At 41.0% G+C, this 25,925-nt stretch overlaps 1 protein-coding gene across 1 annotated transcript in view; it reads left to right on the forward strand.

Annotated features, from left to right (window-relative positions):
- Positions 1-25,925, forward strand: part of CLDN11 (claudin 11) — a 65,081-nt gene that overhangs the window by 35,249 nt on the left and 3,907 nt on the right. The window contains exon 2 of the mRNA XM_088452327.1: positions 7,118-7,282. Coding sequence (XP_088308453.1) covers positions 7,118-7,282 — 165 coding nt within the window. The remainder of the gene's footprint in view (positions 1-7,117; positions 7,283-25,925) is intronic.

Genomic DNA, 25,925 nt, shown 5'->3' on the forward strand with positions numbered 1-25,925 from the left:
TTGGAATACCATGGGGCTGTAGCAGCAAGGAGGGATTATAAAACACCATCTCTTTGTTGAACTGATTGGTTAATGTAAGTGACAGTTCTTAATGCTCAGGCAGGAGGCAATAATCAGTATAACTTATATACTTACCCAACACAGACAAGGGTGATAAAGGCAGGCAATAGCAGAGTAGCAGTGAGTCACCATCCTGTTGGATCACACTTAGGTTATACCGTTGGGTCAGTGTGATAAACAAGAATTCCTCTACTAGGCAGAATGTTTGACCCAACTGGCTCCATGACGAGGAATAGAATTCTTAAACAAATTAGTGTCAAGATGGTTTCATACTAAGGGGCAACTCAATGAAATGTGATTTCCACAATGTGTTGTTTGAAAGGCATTGGAACACAGGTAAAGGTGTATGCTGCAAAAACCCTGAAGTTTTTTCATACTACAGGTTGAGTCTCCCATATCCAAAATGCTTGGGACCAGGGGTATTTTGGATATCGGAATATTCACTATTTTGGAATATTTGCATAATATAATGAAATATCTTGGGAAAGGGACCCAAATCTAAGCATAGTATGCTTTTATGTGTTATATACACCTTATACACACAGCCTGCAGTTCATTTTATACAATATTTTCAATAATTCTGTGGCTCAAACAAAGTTTATGTACATACATGAAATTCATTTATGTTTCATATTCATATACACCTTATACACACAGCCTGAAGGTAATTGTATACAATATTTTTAATAATGTGTGCTTTAAACAAGGTTTATGTACATTGAACCATCAAAAAGCAAAGGTTTCGCTCTCTTAGTCATGCTAAAAAAATTAAGTTTTTCTGAATATTCCGTATTTCGGAATATTTGGATATGGGAGACTCAACCTGTAGATGGATCGAATCACTTTACACAGGATGACTGGATCACTTTTTTTTAGACAGTCCCATACTCTTTATCCAACTAAGCCACTTTTTCTGTATCACTGCATGCTCCCACTTCCCCAATGCCATCATTCCCAATGCTTCCACCTCCTCACTGTCATCATTTCCTATGGTGCCACTTCCCCACTGCCATAATTCCCCATGCTCCATCCTCCCCACTGCCATAATTCCCCATGCTCCATCCTCCCACTACCATAATTCCCCATGCTCCACCCTCCCCACTACCATAATTCCCCATGCTATAATCAGGGGCTCCAGAAAATTATCGACTAAAAAAAAATATTAGGATGAGAAATGAGGGGGAGATGTATTAAACCTTCTAAGGAGGACAAGTGGAGAAGTTGCCTATAGCAACTAGTCAGTGCCTACTGTAGCTATTTATATAAAGTACATTATATAAAATGATAGCTAGAAGTTGATTTGTTGCTATGGGCAACTTCTACACCTATCCTCTTTAGAAGGTTTAATACATCTTACCCTGGTAAAGATGTATCAAACCTTGGAGAGAAATAAAGTGGAGAGAGATAAAGTACCAACCAATTAGCTTTTCTTATTTTTCAAGCACTTTAAAAAGACAGTTAGAAGCTGATTGGTTGGTACTTTATAGTGTGACATATATCACGTCCCCCATTCCTTGTTCTGCCGATCTGATCCGCCGACCATTGATGATTGACACTCCGTCGGCGAATTGGGATATTTATTTAATATACAGAAATAATTCACTATAAGATGCTTGTCTACTTCCACTTTTGCTATCTGGACACACCATCTGGTACATTAAGGACAAGCTGACATCTGTTAGGACAGGGAGTGTGTTATAGCATATACAGTACATATTGTTTACTGAACACACTTTGTGGTTGAAACTGTTATCGCTGAATATCTACAAAAATGTATACTTCCCATATGCCACTCTGTATTATGAACTTAACTAGTTAATTGCCAGGATATCACCATTTTCATTGAATATTCGTAACTTGTTTTCCTGCAGTAGCACCAGACTCTGTATACTTTTGCTTTTTGCAAATTAGAACTGTTGCTGTTCATTCTCTTATGGCAGCTGATGCACTTTGCTTTTTTCTTTTGATATATTTTATTAATGGATGGTCTGTCATATGTACAAGTGTGATGCTCCTTTCTCTTTTCCTTACATGTGTTTTATTAACTCAGATTTTCAGACGTATGTTATGGCCTGATATTCCATTGTGTATGGCCCCAATATTAATGCAATGCTCAGTAATAATTTGATTTTATCAGATCACTACAGGACATGCTCATAATACGGTTTGGGTATGAAATACCGTCAGTCGGGATGCCTGTTGTTAAAATGCCCACAGCGGCATCCTGATGCGCCGCATCCCGGCAGGGTAGCTAATGGCTACGTTTTAAAAAAGTGTCAAGTCCAAAGAATCACAAATTTCGATAATCTACAAAGTGACATTAAGCTTGACATCATTTTATGTAAGAACAATTATTGTTATATTAAAAATATTTTACACTGCAAGAAGGTTTATTGGCGTTTATTAATATTTGGCCATTTGGCCTAATTTTCTGGGTAATTATTTTTGGTGAGTGGGTATAATTACAGATGCCCGTGAAGTAATCAAACTCATCCTTCTGGAATTGATTGATGGTATCAAGAGAATTAAGCAACCCACACTGTGATGTTATGGACTAAACATGGTGTACAAAGAAAAATATAATAAATTTCAATACTGCTCTAGTGCCCTCTGACATTATTGGTTTTACACTTAACTATATTCCATAGACAAAAAATCTTACGGTTTCACATGTCCCATTTAGGCTTCTTAGACATGATCTGAAATTTCACAAAACCTATTGAATTTATCACACTAAAACTTCAAAAAGCAATGAAATTACGATCATGAAGGCTGACGCCTTAAAGGCCGTGTTCCTTGTGTAATAAAGATATGGTATGCCATGACACCATGTGGTTAACTGCAGATTCAGAACTCTCACAGAGTGAGATTGCTGTCACTTTTTCAAAGTCCCATTGGATGAAACGCGTTGGTAAGCTGCACTCTTGCCTTTGAGTTACCAAGATAAGCACTTTTAATTTACTGCTGTTTTTAGAACCTAATTCTCCGCTTATTTGTTTTTAGTATATATTATTGGGCCTGTGCAATATATACTATTGTCTATATGCACTTTATTCAAATATCATGGTGCTGAGATTTGTTGATCTGCATTTTTAACATAGCTTATGAAAAAAATGTTTTTCTTTGCTCCTTTGTATTATACCAACTAGTTTGACACTTTTAAAGGATCAATTCGTATGTTTTTACTATTCTGTGCACTTTATTTATTTATATTATGTCCTTATGAATTTTTAATAAATTGTTTTTATTTTATATATTTATTGCACTGTGCACTTTTATTATTAGAGACGCCTGTCGCTGTATCTTTCACCGTTTCCATATTTCTGTTTGGGATCTATGCCCCAATCCTTATCACTGGTATCCAGCTGACACCTTTAGGTAGAGCGTCCTGTTATATTATTCTTCACTAAATTATTCATAATTGTTTAATTTTTATATAATTTATTTACATTCTGTTATTGGCTGGCGCCATAGCCATCACATTGGTTTATTTTTATATATATATATATATATATATATATATTTATATATATATATATATATATATATATATATAAATACAGTAAATTCAGTGCGCAAATCAATCAATCAATCAATGCATAAACACATATAATACTGTGAAAAGTTTTTTAGAATCCAATAAATAGATGGATTTTTGGAACAAAGTAAATCTGTGTCACAGACGCCAGATATAGCACAGGCCACAGGTACCACACAGGCAGGCGTCTTCCCCACGTTAAAACCCGGATCCAAGCGGGTATTGGTTTATCTGGAATTGAGAGCAAGAAAGAAGGGGCGCCACATAGTGCATGAAACTGTAAAACAGATTTTATTGCAGACAGCGGACATAAAACTCGTTCAATGAATATGCGTACCACAATCAGCGGTCAGATACCATCACAAGTAATAAAAATGAAGAAGCCTGAATATCACCCGAACGTCTCCGGGGACTCCGTCGGCTATTCGACCAGTAATGGAAAGCAACGCCAAACCACGCCCCACCGCGTTTCGTCATCGACTTCGTCAGGAGGCTGGTTTGGCGTGAATAACAGGCATGCTCTTATACTAGTCATCCCATCTACTTCCACAAGTGTTTTATAATTAGATACTTAAACTAATAATGTATTGGAAACACTATAGGGAAATAGTAGCAGATGTTACAATGTGGGTACTTTAAATCCTAATGCATACATTGCATATTGCATAACATTTATAATTAAACATAATAAATTAAAAAGTCAGCATTTAAATAAATGTAAAAAATACAAAAAATTTATTGTAAACATAATGAAATGCTTTTCCTTAAAAATACAAACATAATAGTACAATAAATATGTGCAAAATGCATGAGATAAAATTCATGAGTTAAAATTAAAATAAGAAATACTGGGATATAAAGGAATATGGAATAAAAAACAAGAGATAAACAGCAAAAGATAAGCAATAGATCTACAACAGCAGGCCAATTAGTCTCTTAAAAAAGGTGTGATATTATATCCCTCATTTTAACCCATTAGGTTGCAAAGTATTCAAAGTTATAATCCAAAAGGATTCTCTCTTTGCCAATAAATTATCTCTATTGCCTCCTTTTATATCAATCAACACATGTTCTAAACCCATAAATCTCAAAGTAGTGGGGTTACTACCATGACACTTTTTAAAATGTCTGGGGACACTATGATTATCCACACCATTTTTTATATTCCGCAGGTGTTCTAAAATTCTGATTTTCAGCACCCTTTTTGTTTTTCCTACATACATTTTACCGCTGAAATTGTATTTAGAAGAGCCCGCACTTTAAAAACAGCCCTTTCACCCAGCCTATTACCATTGTTAGATGAAGAAAAATTAGAGAAATCCTGTCAGTTTATGAGACTGGCAGGCTTCTATACATGTGGCAGGTGTAAAGTCTGCCCTCATGGTTTGAACAAGGCAAAAAATTTTACCAGCAGTACAGGGAAAGAATTCAAGGTCAAACATATTATAAATTGTTTGACCACTTATGTTATATATTTATTGGTTTGTGGCTGCGGTAAAATGTATGTAGGAAAAACAAAAAGGGTGCTGAAAATCAGAATTTTAGAACACCTGCGGAATATAAAAATGGTGTGGATAATCATAGTGTCCCCAGACATTTTAAAAAGTGTCATGGTAGTAACCCCACTACTTTGAGATTTATGGGTTTAGAACATGTGTTGATTGATATAAAAGGAGGCAATAGAGATAATTTATTGGCAAAGAGAGAATCCTTTTGGATTATAACTTTGAATACTTTGCAACCTAATGGGTTAAATGAGGGATATGATATCACACCTTTTTTAAGAGACTAATTGGCCTGCTGTTGTAGATCTATTGCTTATCTTTTGCTGTTTATCTCTTGTTTTTTATTCCATATTCCTTTATATCCCAGTATTTCTTATTTTAATTTTAACTCATGAATTTTATCTCATGCATTTTGCACATATTTATTGTACTATTATGTTTGTATTTTTAAGGAAAAGCATTTCATTATGTTTACAATTAATTTTTTGTATTTTTTACATTTATTTAAATGCTGACTTTTTAATTTATTATGTTTAATTATAAATGTTATGCAATATGCAATGTATGCATTAGGATTTAAAGTACCCACATTGTAACATCTGCTACTATTTCCCTATAGTGTTTCCAATACATTATTAGTTTAAGTATCTAATTATAAAACACTTGTGGAAGTAGATGGGATGACTAGTATAAGAGCATGCCTGTTATTCACGCCAAACCAGCCTCCTGACGAAGTCGATGACGAAACGCGTTGGGGCGTGGTTTGGCGTTGCTTTCCATTACTGGTCGAATAGCCGACGGAGTCCCCGGAGACGTTCGGGTGATGTTCAGGCTTCTTCAATTTTATTACTTGCGATGGTATCTGACCGCTGATTGTGGTATGCATATTCATTGAACGAGTTTTATGTCCGCTGTCTGCAATAAAATCTGTTTTACAGTTTCATGCACTATGTGGCGCCCCTTCTTTCTTGCTCTCAATTCCAGATATATATATATATATATATAATATATATACACATACATGAGGCAAACAAAGGCGGTAGTCAGGAGCACAGGCCATACCACCTGTGTAGGCCACACCCACACAACACTGGTCACACTCCTGCAACACTGGTCACACCCCCACAATACTGGTATACCGCTGCAGCGACACACATTAGGCCCTTCATTAATTTCAGCTCCAGGCCCATGTGGACATTAATATGGCACTGCTTGCACCTCACTATAGCAGGTACATGGAATACTGCATTTGCAAATAGCTTCAAGTCTCATGACACGCATTTGCTTGAACATGGCCTCAATTAACTTTGCCTACGTGAGAATGCCTAATCCCACCCCAGTAACGCCTTTCAATCCTAAGGGTCAGTGCATCCAACCTGCATATGAGTCTCCACAGCCATATTTGTGTGCGCCCGTTTTCAGCATGCGTATCACAAATTGACTCAAGGCACTTTACACCTATGGGTGTATCAACCACCCTGCATCATGCCCTTGTTCTCTATTCCCCTTTACATGCTAAAACATTCTATTGCCTTATATGTAAGTACAAGTTTTCAACTAATGTAGGTGTTTAGTTATTATCAAAGCCAGAGGTAGATTCACATAGTTGGAGCCTGTAGGTACCTCACCTGCGAGGCCCTAAGCCTTGTCAAATGATAGTGGCAGGTTTATTTCATTGCAGCCTGTACGCACATAATGGTGTTCTAGGCCTTTCCCTCATTCCCTCAGTATGTGTGCTATTTATATCCCCAGACCTCTCGTATATCGAGCATAACCTCTACAGCAGAAATAGAAAGACATTGAAAGTCTGAGCATTAGAACCAAACAATCTTATTTCAATGGGTGTAGCCATGTGTTCAATGAATGTGAAAATAAATGTATTGATTTGTTATTGGTTAATAATAATTGTTAGGTCCTTTAACGTCATTCCCAGGGAAGAGCTGACAGTTGGGTGTCTGTGCTTATTGATATGTTGCTTATCACTTAATAAAATGTATCCTGTTGCTGTTGACAGGTCACATCCAGGCAACCCGCGCTTTGATGATAACAGGTTCATTGCTGGGACTTCCTGCTGTCTTCCTGCTGCTCTCTGCTATGCCCTGCATCCGAATGGGCCATGACCCTGGGACTGAGAAACACAAGCGCTTTCTGCTGGGTGGAGTGCTAATCGTCATTTTGGGTAAGACAAAAAGGAAATGCCCAAAGAGGGTATGTTTTGCAACTGTTTCCTTTAGCTTGAGCAGCATCTGGCACCCATTGTGATGATAGCAGTGATGGCTGGATAGGAATATTCTGATAACATAATGTGTTTATAAAGAGTGGGTAACAATAAACAGATCATCACAAAATAACATTATATATTTTTGATAATATATGAAAAGTAGTATAGCCTGGATAAGTGTCAATAACTAGGACATTTACTGTATGACTAGTGAGAAAGTGATTTTCCCAATGAGGGTAATGTAGATTTAAATCACTACAATTTCTTGTAGAGTCTGAATTGGAAATGTGATAATATATTGTAGTTATTTATGAGGATTACAATATCCAGTAATGGCTATATAAAGGAGAGTCTGCAGAATGTCTGTAAAGACATTAAGACAGGAGTTCCCAAGCTCCGCCAGTACAGCCTGGGTTTTAAGGATATCCATGCTTAAGCACAGGTGACTTAATCGGTACCTCAGTCAATTTGATTTAACTAACTGGACTTAAGCATGGAAATGCTTCATACCTGGACTGTAATGCTGGAGTTTGGGAAACTCCGCCCAGACATTGCTATATGCTGATGAGTGTTTACCTGTGCTGTCCTTTTTTTTTTTTTCTTCAATCTTTTGCTATTTGCACTATATGCTAATGTCTCCCCAGGCAAGGATATCCATGCTTAAGCACTTAAGGCCTGATTTAGAGCCGCTCGTAAGCGGCCGCTCGTTCGTTCCGAGCGATGTCTGCATAATACGCATGCGCAAAAAAGTCAGTGCGGCCGAAATTCGTTTGTTCGCTAAATAGCGAATGCCTGCTATTTTGAGTGACAGGAGGAGGCGTATGTGGGTGGTAACAGGGGAAGGTGCTTGAAAACGGGGAGTGGAAATCCGAACGCAGGCGTGCTTAAAGGTCAAAACGGGCGTTTTATGGGTGTGCATAATTAATACAGCAGCGTCATTGACCACGTCACTGGGTTATTTTATAGTCAGAACTGCTCGCAAAATTGCGGTAGGAAAAACCAACCACAAGAATAGTGAGCAGTTCATACGCTGGACGATGTACTCGATTAATCTAATAAATAGCGGACATGACGTAGGATGCGTGCGGCCAGGGGGCGTAGTTTTCCAAAAAACGACCGCATGTTTGGTTCGCTCGTTCAGACCTAGAGGCGTGAACAGACCGCAAAGAGCGAACGGTTCATTTGAATAGCCACCCCTTTTTTCTGAACGAGCGAGCGCAAATAGCGTCCGGCTCTGAATGAGGTCCTTAATCGGTACCTCAGTCAATTTGATTTAACCAACTGGACTTAAGCATGGATATGCTTCATACCTGGACTGTAATGCTGGAGTTTGGGAAAGTCCGCCCCCAAACATTGCTATATGCAGATGAGTGTGCTGTCCTTTTTTCTTTTTTTTTCAATCCTTTGCTATTTGCACTATATGCTAATGTCTCCCCAGGCACTTATGGCTACTAGTCACGTGTTAGGATCAACAGCCTACTCATCTAGTTCTTTCAGGGGAGAGCAGGTTGTCAGTGGTTCTCGCTTTATAAAGGCAGATTTGTGTTATGTAATTCAGCAGAGTCAGAGCATGCTTGGACACCGTTTATAGAACTGCATATTAAGTATAACCATAGGAAATGTATGTCAAAGTCTCTCTGAATGGATTTTCTTGATATATTTTTTTTATCTTTTTGTCCTGAAGAAAATCTCCAATAACTACACCAGCGGTTCCCAAACTATCTCAGTTCGAGGCACTCTTCGGGTCTCCATAATATTTTCAAGGCACTCCTAAGCCAAAATAATTGCTAAGCAGTCCTATTTTTGTGAGTAGTTGGGTCAAACTAACGTAGTAAGTATTTAAAAAAGAAAGATAAAAACCGTGCTAGTTTTACCCATTGCCCCCTTAGTCTCTCTCCTGTTACTCCCTCGGTCACTTTCCTACTACTCCCTCGGTCTCTCTCCTACTACTCCCTCGGTCTCTCTCCTACTACTTCCTCGGTCACTCTCCTACTACTCCCTCGGTCACTCTCCTATTACTCCCTCGGTCACTCTCCTATTACTCCCTCGGTCACTCTCCTATTACTCCCTCGGTCACTCTCCTATTACTCCCTCGGTCACTCTCCTATTACTCCCTCGGTCACTCTCCTACAACTCCTTCGGTCACTCTCCTACTATTCCCTCGGTCACTCTCCTATTACTCCCTCGGTCACTCTCCTATTACTCCCTGGGTCACTCTCCTACTACTCCCTCGGTCACTCTCCTACTACTCCCTCGGTCACTCTCCTACTACTCCCTCGGTCACTCTCCTACTACTCCTTCGGTCACTCTCCTACTACTCCCTCGGTCACTCTCCTATTACTCCTTCGGTCACTCTCCTATTACTCCCTCGGTCACTCTACTACTACTCCCTCGGTCACTCTACTACTACTCCCTCGGTCTCTCTCCTACTACTCCCTCGGTCACTCTCCTACTACTCCCTTAGTCTCTCTCCTTTGCCCCTCCATGTCTCTCCCTTTGAACCCTCCATATCTCTCCCTTTGACCCCTCCATATTTCTCCCTTTGTCCCCTCCATGCCTCCCCCTTACTTACCTTTAGTTGTGATCGCCAGTACCATTCTGCAGCATCGCTCCTCAGATCAGACACTTCGGACCAAATGCAACAGGGTGAGAGTTTACATAATGTGAGAGTTTTCTCCCACTTTTTAAAATCGGCTAATGTAATAGAGTCCAAGAACAAAGCAACAGAGAAAACTTGCATGTTTTTCAAACTCAAAAAAGTCTCACAACTTAAAATCTTATCCAGATGTTTCCCATTTTGAAGATAAAACTCAACAAAGTTGAGTTGAGAGTTTACTGCTAAACTCTCACATTTTCTAATCTCTCACCCTAGTACATTTGGCCCTTCCTGCCTGCTCTCCCACAATGCATTGCGTTGTAAGACCCCATTTAGCAACAGGCAGCCTCAGGATTCACAGCCTGCTGCTTTATAGTAATAGCTCTCACCCTGCTCATCACACCCCCTCCACCGCCACTCCTTCTCCCACCCGTGCAAAAAAAAATTACACAAAAATAAATAAATAGACTGGTTGGCCTCTTTAGGACACCCTGCGGCACCCCAAGAAGCCACGGCGATCAGTTTGGGAACCACTGAACTACACTATCATTGATTTTGGTACAAATAACAAATCACTGAAAAAAATAAAGTAAAAATCTGTATTTGTCACAATCTACATATTCAATATCTTGGGGCCAAATGTATTAGGGTGAGAGTTTAGAAAATGTGAGAGTTTAGCAGTAAACTCTCACATTGGTCGAGTTTTATCTTCAAAATGGGAAAATATCTGAATGAGATATTAAATTGTGAGTTTTTTTGAGTCTGGAAAACATGGGAGTTTGCTCTGTTGCTTTGTTCTCGGACTCTATTACATTGTCCGAGATTAAAAAGTGTAAGAAAACTCTCACATTTTCTAAACTCTCACCCTATTACATTTGGCCCTTGGTTTCAAAACAAATAATTACTTTACATTTAGCAATTAAAGTATAGATTAGAGTAGATAATGTGCAACATAAAAGAAATCTTCACCGTTTGAAGACATAAAAACTTGTCACATGTGTGTTTTGGTTGCCATTGGCGACTTTTAGCAATGGTAGCTACCAAGCCTTGCCATTACCCATAATACAGCATGGTGCTATAAATTGCTTTAGATATGTTCATTGCCATTTTATGAGTATTGTTCTGATTTTTGGATCACATATACTACCACCAAATGTACAAAAACACCACCGAAAACACCCACACAAGATATCCATAAAGTTGATTTTGCATTGTATCTTTGCCGTTGTAAATGGCCCCCAGTTGGGGCAACACAGACGGTGTAATGGTTAGCATTACTGCCTCACAGCACTGAGGTCTTGGGTTCGATTCCCACCATGGCCTTAAATGTGTATGGAGTTTGTATATTCTCCCTGTACTTGCATGGGTTTCCTCCAGGTACTCCGGTTTCCTCCCACACTCTAAAAATATACTGGTAGGTTAATTGGCTCCTACCAAAAATTAACCCTATGTATATGTGTGAGCATGTGGTAGGGAATATAGATTGTAAGCTCCACTGGGGCAGGGACTGATGTGAGTGGCCAAATATGCTCTGTAAAGCACTGCGGAATATGTGTGCGCTATATAAATAACTGATAATAATAACACATCTATCAGACATAACATTAAAACCACTGACAGGTTTAAGTGAATAACATTAATTATATTGTTAAAATGGCACCAGCAGGTCATGTTCTTGAAATGGATGTCTTGGAAGCAGGACATATGGGCAAGCGTAAGGATCTGAGCGACTTTGACAAGGGCCAAATTGTATTAGCTAGACGATTGGGTAAGGGCATATATGAAACAGCTGGTATTGTGCTGTGTTACCGGTATGCAGTGCTTAGTACCTACCAATAGTGGTCCAAGGAAGGACAACCGACGAACCGGCAACAAGATAACAGGCTCCTAAGTCTCATTAATGCGTGTGGGAAGCAAAGCCCGTCTGGTCTTATACCACAGAAGGGCTACTGTAGCACAAATTGCTAAAAAAGTTATTGCTATGATTGAAAGGTGTCAGGGCACACAGTGCATCACAGCCTGCTGCGTATGGGGCTGCATAACCGCAGACTGGTCAGAGTGTCCTTGGTGACTCCTGTTCACTGTAAAAAGTGCCTACAATGGGCACATGAGCATCAGAACTGGAAGAAGGGAAGCCGGCGGAGGCTGTGTGATGCTCTGGGCAATGTTCTGCTGAGAAACCTTGGGTCCTGCCATTCATGTGGATGTTACTTTGATGTGTACCATTTATCTAAACATTGTTGCAGAACAAGTACACCCCTTCATGGCAATGGTATTCCCTGATGGTAATGGCCTCTTTCAGCAGGATAATGTGCCCTGCCACACTGCAAACATTATTTAGGAATGGTTTAAGGAACATGACAAAAGAGTTGAAGGAGATTCAGAGATGTATGCTAACCTCAGGGCAGGCGCTACCACTAGGCGAGCTTAGGCAGCTACCTAGGGGCGCTGGCCACTAGAGGGCGCTTCTGAGTCCACCTAACTACGGAGGGTGCGGTTGCTACGGAGCCCGACGGCTTACACAAGGGCATTACAAGGGCATTACTACTGGGGGCTGCAGGGAACATTACTACTGGGGGCACTGCAGGGAGCATTACTACTGGGGGCACTACAAGGGAATTACTACTGGGGCACTGCAGAGAGCATTACTACTAGGGGCACTACAAGGGCATTACAACTGGGGGCACTACAGGGGCCCTTACTACTGCGGTAATTGCAGGGGAAATCATCCCTTTAATTCGCGTCATGTGAATATTATTAGGGCACTGTGTATGTGTCTGTGAGCTGGGTGGAGGGTTTGGGGGAAAACAGGGGCGGCATTATGAACCTTTGCCTAGGGCACCCTGAAACCTTGCAGCGGCCCTGGCTAACCTGATGGCCCGGGCAGAGGCCCCCCCATCCCGCTTCGCTGTCAGCAGCCCAGCATATGCTGCTGTGTGCTGTGCTGCAGTGGTGAGAAGGACCCAGCTGTCCCGGCGATACCTTCACTTCTGCATTTATGACCCTGGTGTAGTTCCATCAGGTGACAGAAAATGGGTGACATTAATAAAAATTAGTTGTGTTGCTCATAGCAACCAATGCAATGTTTGCTTTAATTTTAGACTGCACTAGAAAATGACATAATGTGGTTGCTATGGACAACACCATTTTATTCCTTTATGTCAGTTTACATAAATGCCCTCAATATCTGGTAAAAGCCAAGTTTAGCCATTCTGCAACTGAGGATTTTTATACCCCTGTTCTGAGTCTATTTTGGCACCTTTCAGTGTGGTCACATTCCATTATCAATATTAGTAATTTGATGATGTAATATCAACTCAGGTTTGTCTTGTTTTTTTTTTTTTTACAACACTTGATTTTTCAGAAAATACCATAGGTTTGCTTATAGTTCCTGCCATAGCAAATAAAAGCTATTGATTTTTTTTTTTCATTGAAATAGTACGAATGAGAGATATTATTTTTCTCAACTACCACCAAGAAATACTTTTGTGGTTCTGATTTTGCATCCATCCATGACATCATCATTGCCCACCTCATCTACTGTCCCCAACCAGCAGTAATTACCATGGGGGTCTCGTAGGATTTTTATTACTTTGTACTCCTTCAGTATTGAGGATGAGTGGGACTAGTCCTTAATGCTTTTGGGGTATACTGTATGCTGAATCCTACTTGCCCTAATTAGTAAAGGGCTTAAATCGTTATCTTATCATTGTCTTTTGGGCATAATGTCTTTTGCTGAGTCATCTGAACTGTCTTGCAGTCTTTTCTAATCTTTTATATGAGTTCTGTATTAGTAATCAAACTGCATAATTAAAAAATGTATTAATCAAAAATGGTACTTAAAATGAAAATGTGGATATGAAATGTCCTCCTCCTTTTTTCAGAAAAATCTATTTCTAGCGTTGTCTGTAACTCATTTCTCTGTGAGGAAGTCAGATGATTAAACAGCAAAGAGAACGAAAAGAAACCTTGTAATTTCTTGTGACTTAACTCACAGCCATTGATAGGATGTAGCAATCTGCGCCATGTAAATTGTGTAGCCAGTTTTAGCATTGGAAGGTAAGAACAACCTAACAATAGAGCTGCCTAGTCCTTCAACATAAATTCACGACTGCACTCTGTGCCTTACAAACATGATTTGTCCAGATGTAAATTTTCACCCTTTGGGCCTGATTCAGAATTGCATGCAATTGTGGCTGAAATGCATGCTCGGGAAATAAATCTGTATCTTCACTGTATCTAGGCAGCTGTTCCACCGCCACCATCCCGGGGCGCTGAAGGGGGGCGGGTACTAATTGCCGAGGTCTGTTGGAGGGGCCCTGCGAGAGTCCAGGTCCGCCGCCCCCTCCCTCTTACCTGTCAGCAGCCTCTCTCCCCAGCCCAGCAACACACAGCAGCAGCAGTCTGCTCTGCCCGTCCTGGATGATGAGTATTCCAAAAGGCCAACTTTTACGATTTAGGAGAAATAGTTAAACAGAAAAGGTGTTTAAAGAACAAGCTAAGAGAATGTTGGAGGACTTTGAGAGTAGGGGTTACGCCAAATATATTATTGACAAAGCATTTAAAGAAGTATTAAGGACTGATAGGGATTCTCTATTAGTCCCAAGCATTAAGCCTGAACAACAAGAAACTAAAACCAATGAATTGTCCTTTATTTCAAAGTGTAATAAACAATCAAATGAAATTAAACAAATCATTAAATCTAATTATCATATGTTAAAAAGTGACCCTTTTCTCAGGGAGTGCCTCCCAGCTAATCCGGACTTTATCTTTAGAAAAAAACAATTCTAGCACCATAAAATTGATGGCTAAAACTTGGTTAGCCCCCAAACCTATAGGCTTTTTTAAGTGTGGTGGCATAAAAGGTGCGATTTATGTAACATTGCAGGAATATCTTGAAAAAGGTACAAAGCCATAGTATACCTAAACATATTTTAGAATGACCTTAGTTCTTTGAACATGACAAATCTGGAATTTGTTCCCCTAGACACTGTGGGGGTGATAGGTTCAGGAAATTATGTTAACAAGAGATTTATTGGATTTTCCAACTCAATTCTTTGTTTCCCAGTGGACTTAACGAAGCATTAGAATTAAACGCTATAATATAATTTGAGAATGGTTTTTCTTCCTTTTTGTTTTTTTCTTTTTTCTTTTCTTATTGACTTTCCCCTGGCTTTATTATAGCTTGGTCCCCCTCTTTTCTTCTTGTGTTCATTTATTATTTATGTATATATATATTTTTTTATCTATTTGAATGATTAGCCAGTACATCTATATATATATATATATATATATATATATATATATACTGGTTGAGTTTTATTATTATTGTTTTGTATGTATATAATCTTTTTTTTAGAATCTTTTGATAAGACCTCTATTAAAACCATAGTGGCCGCTATCTATTATATAGGTATGTTGCATGTGGGCTATCCTAGTAAGTTAAATAATGTAATAGCATAACTTACTATATTAATATATTATTTATTGGTTTGTGTGCATCGCTGCAAATATTTTTTTCTAGTTTTTTCTACATGCAGTGTGGCCACACTTTCCTTGATTAGGCCATGCCCCCTAAAAGTATTGGGGCTCGGCCCAGCTCTCTATGGGCCTGCCGCCATCCATCAGTTTGTCAAAATGGTAGTCATCACTATCAGTACATGTTTGCACCAGCTATCAGAGGTGCAGAGAGGAGGGGGGGAGTGGATACTAATTACCCAGGCCCAGGCTTATTGGAGGGGCCTGGCGGGGACCCTTGGTCCACCTCCCTTCTCCCTCTTACCTGTCAGCAGCCAAGCACACTATGCTGTATGCTGGGCTGCAGTTGGACCAAGGAAGCAACAGTAGTCTCCTCTACTCTGTCTGAGGGGGTGGGAGGGGGGGAGCGATCACACTGATCGCGCCTCCCCTGGATTTGTCCCTGGGTGAGGGGCTCACAGCACCCCCTTTGTCGGTGAAGTGGTGCTGCAAATATTTTTTTTTCCCAAGGGGTTGTGGTCACGCCTCGTGATTGTCTGGTGATATGGTAGGAGCTGGTCTTGAGAAAAGTCCGTGTATGGACTGAAACGTCGACCAAAGGCTGATGCTATCTACATGGATGTTACAATAAAATGATGAGTATATCTTCAAATTTTTAAATAGCCTGGTGAGTGCACTATTTTTCTGAATATATATATACACACATAGACAGTATATATATATATATATATATATATATATATATATAAATTTTTTTTTACTGAGATGTAATAAAGAAATGTTTTTAAGAAGACTGGTGAGTGCTACCCCCCCCCCCCTTTTTTTCTACTTTTGCATGATTATATTACACATATGGGTGTGTCACCCCAGCAATTTATTATTGAAGACGAGAGTGTGGGCCTATTTGGACTATATATATATATATATATATATATATATTTATAGTGTGTATATGACAGGGTAATTAATACAGGTCCCGGACCCTACCTGTAGCACTGCTGCTGATGGGCGGTGGCCATGGAAGGCTTGGAACTTAAGGCTGGCACTGGCAGAGTGGCTGCTGTGGTGGGTCGCGGCGGGGCTAGCTGGCCTGGATGATAGATCAGCTGCCTGGGACTGGGAGGGACAGGGCGGCGGGTCCCTGCCGGTGAGTTACTCGAGTCTGCAGTCACAGTGTGCCACTGCCGTGCGCAGAATGGCTGGCGGCTGCATACAACACAACACACAGTCTCTCTGTCTCTCTCAGCCGCGTGGGACTCACGCTCTCCTCTGGGAGCGCTGTGAAGTTGTGAACGGCCTGGTGATGATTACTTCGGACAAAGGGTCCGTCCACGGACCCCTTGGGTGCTGCTAGGCCCTAGGCGAGCACCTAGGATCCATAGTGGGAAATTCGGCCCTGATATGACCAGTTATACCCATTCAGCTGCAACAAGAGATGTGGCTGAGATGCATACGACTCTGAATCGCCTGTGATTGCTCAAAGTGGTACATGCTTAGCTCGGGCACTTGCAACACAACAAAAATGACAAGATCCATCCACAAGAAAGACTTACTGTATGTGCTACTTTGAATCAGTCCCTTTATCTGGATTTGCTCCATACTCTTTATTGAGGCCCTATATAGAAATGGAATCGACATATTCTTTCCAGTTATTAGTGCTCTGTAAAATAAAAATACTTTCAGAATGGTAAGGTCCACACAGCTGCTGCTGCCTTTACATGTAAGTAATAGGTGGTTAGTCAGAGAGAGAAACATGACCATTGAATTTACATGACGGATATTGCTGGCCGCGCTCTCCTGTCCTTCTGCGCTGACACTGCTGGTTTTATGTTTGCACCTAGAAATGAAAAGTAGACAGCAGTGCTTTACATTTCCCACTAGCAGTTCTGTGACTAACTAACCAAGCAACAGATTATTTTCTCTGTAGCAGCACCATTCACATCCTAGATCTAATACTGCTACTTTCACACTATCATTTTAAATATCTATCCACTTCATCATCCTTGTATACAGATCACCCACACAAAGCAGTGAACCATGGGAAATCTTTTAGAAACTAATTTCAAAAATGTTTTCAGCAAGGGCACTGACTTGTTCCATTTAGTATTGTGTTGGGAATAATGACCTCTCACAATAAATCACACTACTCCCATTTTGACGTTGACTTATCTGTGACTTCTATGCCTCTGTTTATGACGAGCTACCATCCAGCTGAGGATCAGTGATGGGTTTGGGAAACAGATGAATAATGTCCAAGGTAAAATGATGAGTGAGTCATGAGTGAGTCACCACCACACTGCCAGAGAGCTAATCCTTTCTTATCTGTTGAACATGACTCCCTCACCACCCAAATAAATGCACCTGTTGACTGCTGATCAGTAATGTCATGAGAAATCGTTATGTACCTCTGTTTCTGTAATGCTTTTCTGGAAAGCTCCACATCATTGGCTATCATAAGTGTCCACAGAACCTCAGCTGCTAGGAGTTGCCTAACGAAATTAGTTTCTTCTTCATCAACACTGTCTTTAACATTGCCCCTCCCTATGTGATGTACGCCGTCTGATGATTTTAACTAATCTAGTCTTGTACCTGCCCTGCTGAAAAATTTACTAACTAATTTGCTTTTATTTTTAGATCCCTTTTTTTGTCTTTAGCCATGTCTTCTATGAATAGGCGCTGTTATTTATTTCCCTTGTTCTCAGACACAATGATAGAATTATACTAATTATAAACATAGTAGTATCGGTTGATAGGATAATGTGGAAGAGATAAAGATTAAGCTGGGCTCTAGCTGATAGAGGGTACTACAAAGACCCACATCCGACAAGACTGCAATGAGGAAATGAACAGCAGGAAAGTTTCAAGGAAGGAAACAAAATAGTGCAAAATGAATAGGAAAACAGATAGACAAGATGTTACAGATGATTACATCGCTTACATTAATCACATCCTGTTTTATTTAATTGATTTATTTTTTTTATTTAAGTGAAACAAAATTAATTCACACAACTTAATATACAGTAAATGTGCCCAGCTGTTTTCAGATCCATTGCATTACCAATAACTGATTGATTGCTTCTTAAATAGTAAAGGCCCCCATACATCAGAAATCTGAAAACCACAGTTGAACAATTTGAAGATTTATTGCCCGATGTTAGGATTTCCCAATCTAGCAATCTGCGCCCATACATTACAGATCTTTTTCAGTGATTTGCAGATCATTTTCAGCAAACACAGATCTGTCAATCTTAAAAGGCCCATCATTTTACTAGTAACGGTCTGCAAATCTGCTGATCATCTCCATACACTAGCAATCTACAGCCCCAATCCATTTGTGAAATCCAACATGTTGGACAATCTGATTTAACAATTCCAATCACTTTTTGGTTGAAATCTGCGATCTGTGAAGCCCATACATTGCAGATTTTTATACACAATCATCTGCAAATTGCAGATTTGCCACAGTCGATGGCTGATGTATGGAGGCCTTAATTTGTTAAATGGGTATTGCCATTGACTGTTTTGTTTGCATCCCTGAATTGCAACAAGAAAAAAAAAAAAGATACATTTTTGATGTTGCCTTCATTGTGACAAGTGATGGAAAGTGACAAGGCTGTAACATGTTCATCTGTGTTTATTGGCATGAGTCAGTTCTTGGCACATTGCTCCATCGATTGTTACAAACAGGCATTATGTGTGATAATGGCTCTCATTGTGAGGGACAGCACAGCAGATGCTGAGGTGGCGCAGGCTTGCCCCGGTGACTCATTCTACTTAGTTCAAGATGGCTTAGACTCTCTTCAGTGATTTTTGTTGTAAATAAATGCATAGAGGACCTCTTTTATGACATATTTGTCACCTCTTCTGGTGTCAAATATGTTATCTTCTAGTCTATCTTTGTGGTAGTAAACAAGTATGGGGATATGGCCCATAGGTTTCAGTGGACAGAGCCGTAACAAGACATTTTGGTGCCCTGTGCAAGAAAGTGCATTGGTGCCCCCCTCCCATATTGTAAACAGAGACAATGCACGTCAGAGGCGCACGGCCAAAAAAGGGCGTGGTCTCATAGGGAAAAGGTGTGGCCACACTATAGTACCCCCAATTAACATTACGAGACACAGTAGTGCCCCTTATTCACATTACACTACATAGTAGTGTCCCTTATACATGTTACGCTTCTTAGTAGTAATGCCCTTTACACATTATGACCACACAGTAATGCCCCTTGCAGATTACGCCATACAGTAGTAATGCCAATTACACATTATGCTCACAGTAGTAATGCCTATTACACATTATGCCCACAGTTGTTATGCCCCTTACACATTATGCCCACAATAGTAATGCCTATTACACATTATGACCACACATTAGTAATTCTCCTTACAGATTACGCCACACAGTAGTTATGCCCATTACACATTATGACCACACAGTAGTAATGCCCCTTATACATTACGCTCATAGTTGTAAATTGTAATGCTGCATACACATTATGCCACTTAGTGCAAATCTCCCACCCCCCCATACTTACACATTATGTCACACAGTACAAATCCCTCCCTCCCCACTGGGTCTCTCTCCAAAAACAGCACTTAGTTACCACAGCAGGTCACTGTGGGAGCCGGGAGGGAAGCTGAAGTCTCTGTATCCGGCAGTTGCAGGCTTTCAGCCCAATGCCAGAGGAATGGCAGCACTGCGGCTCCTCTGCGCAGGGGATTGTGGGACTGGACTGGGAGAGACGTCATGCTGTCTCTCCCAGTCGATCTCTGAAGACAGTGTCACTACAGGAAATAGGGAGGGGTGGACCACAGGAGCAGGCAGCTGCAGCGCTGCCCAGCCTGCTGTAATGTGTAGCGGTGTGCCCAGCAGATAAAGTGCTGGGAACACTGCTACTATTATAGATTGTAGTGGTCGTTAGAATAGATAGTGGCCGTGATCGCGGGTGAAGGCGGCCGGTTCCACCCTCAAGGCATGTACGCTCTGTACGGGTGCACCGGCCGCACCACCTTATTTACAGCCCTGTCAGTGGAAGTCCAAGAAAGGTGTTCATTAACCATTGCATGTGACACATGATGTAACTGCTATCTATGGCAAATACAGTTTTTTTTTATTGTTGTTTAACCATTTAACTGACAATTTTTTGTCCCAGACAACTGCTTAGTAATGGTCGTTTTTTTAATTATTTAATAGATTTGAATTTTTTTTAAAAAATGTATATATATATTTTATTTGAAAAATAAATAAATATAAATATATATATATATATATATATATATATATATATATATGGGGTGTTTTGCAACCCCCCATTCCCCCATATCCTTACCCCCGTTATTATTATTATTATCCTTTATTTATATGGCACCACAAGGGTTCCACAGCGCCTTACGAAGTACGTAGACAAATGAGCACACAAGAAAAACAGTTATTAACAGTACAAACAATGCAGGACAAATACACGATTTATATATTGCTGCATAACACTTAAATAAGCAGCATGGTGTCAGCAACTAAGGGTTAGGTGCTGTTGTAAATTAATGTAGGAGTAAGTAAGGGTGAAGCACATGAGGGCAGAGGGCCCTGCTTGTGAGAGCTTATATTCTAAAGGGGAGGGGGCAGACAAACAGGGGTGACACAGATGGGCTGGATTGTGTTTTGTTTGCATGCTTGTATATGCATTCATATGGGCACTGATGCATGGGTTACAACTGCTCTCCATCTTTATTCAGCCATTTGCAAACTATAGACATACTGTACACCAGACCACACCCACCTCCCAGCATTCCCCATGGTCCTAGGGACCGTCACTGAAGATCCTGGCTTTCACATACAAGTTGGGGAGTGTCTACAAACATTAGGCATATCTAATGCAATAACATCACAGATTGTGGGGAAGGAACATGGAGTAGTGGGTTAGGATGAGAGCTGGAAAGCTTTGAGGAAGAAAGGGGTCTTGAGAGCCCATTTCAAGGTTAGGAGCCAAGAAGCAAAGTTAACATGGAATTTTGAGCTAAGGCCAGGGGGACGAGGAAAGTCAGCTACTCGAGGAAGTTGGAAAAGGCAACTGATATGAGCATTGAATGCAAATAATGAAGTAGAGAGTTTAGAAGGTAAGAGTTGGTGGGAGTGACCAGATGATAGAAGTATCCCAACACCAACACTGTGGCAACCTCCAGGCCAGGGAGTGTGAAAGAATGTGAGGCTCTCAAAGGAGATACAGTCAGGTGCATAAATATTGGGACATTGACAGAATTTTCATATTTTGGCCTCTATTCACCACCACAATGGCTTTGAAATGAAACAAACAAGATGTGCTTTAACTGCAGACTTTCAGATTTAATTTGAGGGTAATTACATCCAAATCAGGTGAATGGTGTGGGAATTACAACGGTTTCTATATGTGCGTCCCACTTTTTAAGGGTCCAAAAGTAATGGGACTATCAACTCAAAAGCTATTTCATGGACAGGTGTGGGCTATTTCCTCATTATTTCATTATCAATTAAGCAGGTAAAAGGTCTGGAGTTGATTCTAGGTGTGACATTTGCATTTGGAATCAGTTGCTGTCGAATCGCAATATGAGATCCAAAGAGCTGTCACTATCAGTGAAGCAAACCATCTTTAGGCTGAAAAATCATAACAAACCCATCAGAGAGTTAGCAAAAACATTAGGTGTGGCCAAATCAACTGTTTGGAACTTTTTTAAAAAGAAGAACGCACCGGAGAGCTCAGCAACACCAAAAGACCCGGAAGATCACGGAAAACAACTGTGGTGGATGACAGAAGAATTATTTCCCTGGTGAAGAAAAACCCCTTCACAACAGTTGGCCAAATCAAGAACATTCTCCAGGAGGTAGGTGTATATGTGTCATGTGTCAAAGTCAACAATCAAGAGAAGACTTCACAAGAGTGAATAATAGAGGGTTCACCACAAGATGTAGACCATTGGTGAGCCACAAAAAAAGGAAGACCAGATTAGAGTTTGCCAAACAACATCTAAAAAAGCCATTACAGTTCTGGAACAACATCCTATGGACAGATGAGACAAAGATCAACTTGTACCAGAGTGATGGGAAGAGAAGAGTATGGAGAAGGAAAGGAACTGCTCATAATCCAAAACATACCACCTCATCAGTGAAGCATGGTGATGGTAGTGTCATGGCGTGGGCATGTATGGCTGCCAATGGAACTGGTTCCCTTGTATTTATTGATGATGTGGCTGCTGACAAAAGCAGCTGAATGAATTCTGAAGTGTTTTGGGCAATATTATAAGCTCATATTCAGTCAAATGCTTCAGAACTCTTTGGACATCGCTTCACAGTGCAGATGGACAATGACCCGAAGCATACTGCAAAAGCAACCAAAGAGTTTTTTAAGGCAAAAAAGTGCAATGTTATGCAATGGCCAAGTCAATCCCCTGACCTGAATCTAATTGAGCATGCATTTCACTTGATGAAGACAAAACTGAAGGGAAAATGCCCCAAGAACAAGCAGGAACGGAAGACATTTGCAGTAGAGGCCTGGCAGAGCATCACCAGGGATGAAACCCAGCATCTGGTGATGTCTATGCGTTCCAGACTTCAGGCTGTAATTACCTGCAAAGGATTTGCAACAAAGTATTAAAAAGTGAAATTTAGATTTAGGATTGTTTAGTTTGTCCCATTACTTTTGGCCCCTTAAAAAGTGGGAGGCATATATAGAAATCGTTGTAATTCCTACACAGACGGTGTAATGGTAGCATTACTGCCTCACAGCACTGAGGTCGTTGGTTCGATACCCACTACGGCCCTAACTGTGTGGAGTTTGTATAATCTCCCTGTGCTTGCGTGGGTTTCCCCCGGGTACTCCGGTTTCCTCCCACATTCCAAAAATATACTGGTAGGTTAATTGGCTCCTAACAAAATTACCCCATGTGTGTGTGCATGTGATAGGGAATATAGATTGTAAGCTCCACTGGGGCAGGGACGGATGTGAATGGCCGAATATTCTTTGTAAAGCGCTGCGGAATATGTGTGCGCTATACAAATAACTGTTAATAAATAAATAAATAAATACACCGTTCACCTAATTTGGATGTAATTACCCTCAAATTAAATCTGAAAGTCCTCAGTTAAAGCACATCTTGGTTGTTTCATTTCAAAGCCATTGTGGTGGTAAATATAGGCCAAAATATGAGAATTCTGTCAATGTCCCAATATTTATGCACCTGACTGTAGCTGCAGGAGAAGTGGTGTCAAATGGCTAAGTCCAGGATTTGGTGATGGCTAGGAAATTGAAGGAGTTGAATATGAAGCCATAGTGGACAGGGACCAGTTGATTATAGACAGGACTGGCATTCCAGAGGAGACAGGGGAGAGGGAAAGAGTTGAGAGGAGAGAGAAGGAGATTGTTAGGGTTGCTGTAGTGTGGGGTTGAGATTGATTTAGAGCAGGGGATAAAGAGAGTGTGGGTATCTGGTGGGCTTCTGAGCGAGGAAGGGTGACAGCAGGTGGTGGGCAAGGTGGAGGTTTAGTGTAGTGTGGGTTGAGAAGAAGAGGTGTAACTTGGAGAAAAGGGAGGGTGCAGGGTTTATGAGTTATGGGAGATGCGGTGGAGAGTACTGTTGTAAAATAACTTCCTAGCCTCTAAAGACAATACCCCCCAACACCCCACTGATGCTAGATCTCCCCCAAACTTCATAGACATGCACCCACCCCCCATATGCAGGGCACAGCGGAACATGTGTCAGGGGGAACATATAATCATTCCCCTCTGCTTAAGCTGATCTCTGCACTTGCAGAGGTCAGCCAAATAGTGCCAGAGGACCATTTGCATAGCATTCAGGGCTCTGGTTCCAGAAGTGATGTCAGTGGTCACAGACCGACACATCACTTCCAGGGGGTTTGGGGAGTCAGAGGAGATCCTCTGCAACAGTCAGGGGAAGCAGCAGTGCGGTAGCATGTGATGCGACCTTGCCAGCTGAAGTACTGCTGGCTGCTGACGTATCACACGCGACATTGCTAGTTAAGGGGTTAATTCAAGTTTGAGGTGGAAGCCCAGAGCACTGCACATCTTTATGTGATCGTGTCTCACTCTGTCTCTCAGACGTGACCCTGCTCAGTCCCTGACTCCCTTCCCTCCCTAGGCTGATGCTAAGTAACATGACACATTGCTAGCTCTGATTGGCTCTCTGAGAAAGTCAGAGCCAATCAAAGTGAGTGCAGTCATCGCCTCTGCAGCAGCAGTCAGTCACTCACACAGCACAACAGTTTTTTCTGTGACTTGCTTCAGTAAAATTGTCACTGCTCGGCTCACTTTTCTCACATATGAATGGTTCATACACCTAAACCTTCCTCTACCAATGCTGTATAGAATAGTGAAAACCACTGGCAGGCAGCCTCAGCCCTGGAGAGACAGTGCTGCCAGCATTTCAAATCTGGCACCAGTCATGAGCCAATCGGAGCTCGTGGAATGGCAGCTGCTGCTGATAGGCTGTCGGCCATGAAATCCATTTGGCTCGCGACTGGTGGCAGAGTCAAATGATGGTGGCACGGTCTTTCAAGGGCTGCAGTTGCCTGCCAGTGCTCCAGCTGTAAACACCAAATCCACACTGCTGTCACCCAGGCCCCCTTCAGTGGCACTGGCTGGACCAACTTAACCAAGTGCTCCCCACCAATCTTACCCTAGCTACTCCCCATCTCAGTAACCCCTCCAGGTATTATTGCCCCTGTCCTGACCTGGTGAAGATGAAAATGCCTTGTGCTACTATTTTACTACAATAAATTTGTTATTATTAATTAATATACATTAATATACATTTACCATTTATGAAGGAGTCAGATAATAGTAAATAGAGAAATCTGAGTTGAAGGTTTGGGGTATCGACTGCACAGCCCAAAATTACTTCGTAGTATTGGAACCTCATGTATGGTCTAATAACACAAACTCAAAAATTCATTGTTTTATTTCCAAGTTGATTGACTTTGTAAAGCTGTACAGTATTTCTGCTCTCTTGTTAGAGAAGAGTGACTACATCCAATATTTGTTCAAAGATTCTGTTCAACATGTGTTAGTAAGTGGAATACATTCCCCTCTGATGCATTATTATTTAAATAACTCTCTATTGAGTGACTCACTCTTAGACACAGCCAGCATTTCAATACCCTAAGGTTTATTGAAATACATTTAGATTGGATTTTCAATGCATGAGTTACTGTCTACTTTTTAAAGATTTAAGAAAGTCAGTAGTTTTATGGAAGTGGATAGATCCACTTTAGTGTTTGTACCCTGACGTCATCAGTTCATGCTTGCCGACTATCTGGCTGCCCGTTCCGGAAGGGAGCAGCCAGACCGGCTATATTGGGGGGCGTGGCCAGCAAACAGGGCGGGGCCAGCCAGACTAAAAGAGCACGTGGGCCGAGCGGGGGCGGAGCCACGTGATCGCGTCACTTTGGCCCCGCCCCCGCTACACACTGCCGATTTTACAGGCAGCGTGAAGCAGGGGGTGGGGCCAAAATGACGCGATTCTACGTGAATCGCGTCACAGG

Source organism: Taudactylus pleione, unplaced genomic scaffold (assembly GCF_031769625.1).
Source record: "Taudactylus pleione unplaced genomic scaffold, aTauple2 ptg000037l, whole genome shotgun sequence".
NCBI classification, from domain to species: Eukaryota; Metazoa; Chordata; class Amphibia; order Anura; family Myobatrachidae; genus Taudactylus; species Taudactylus pleione.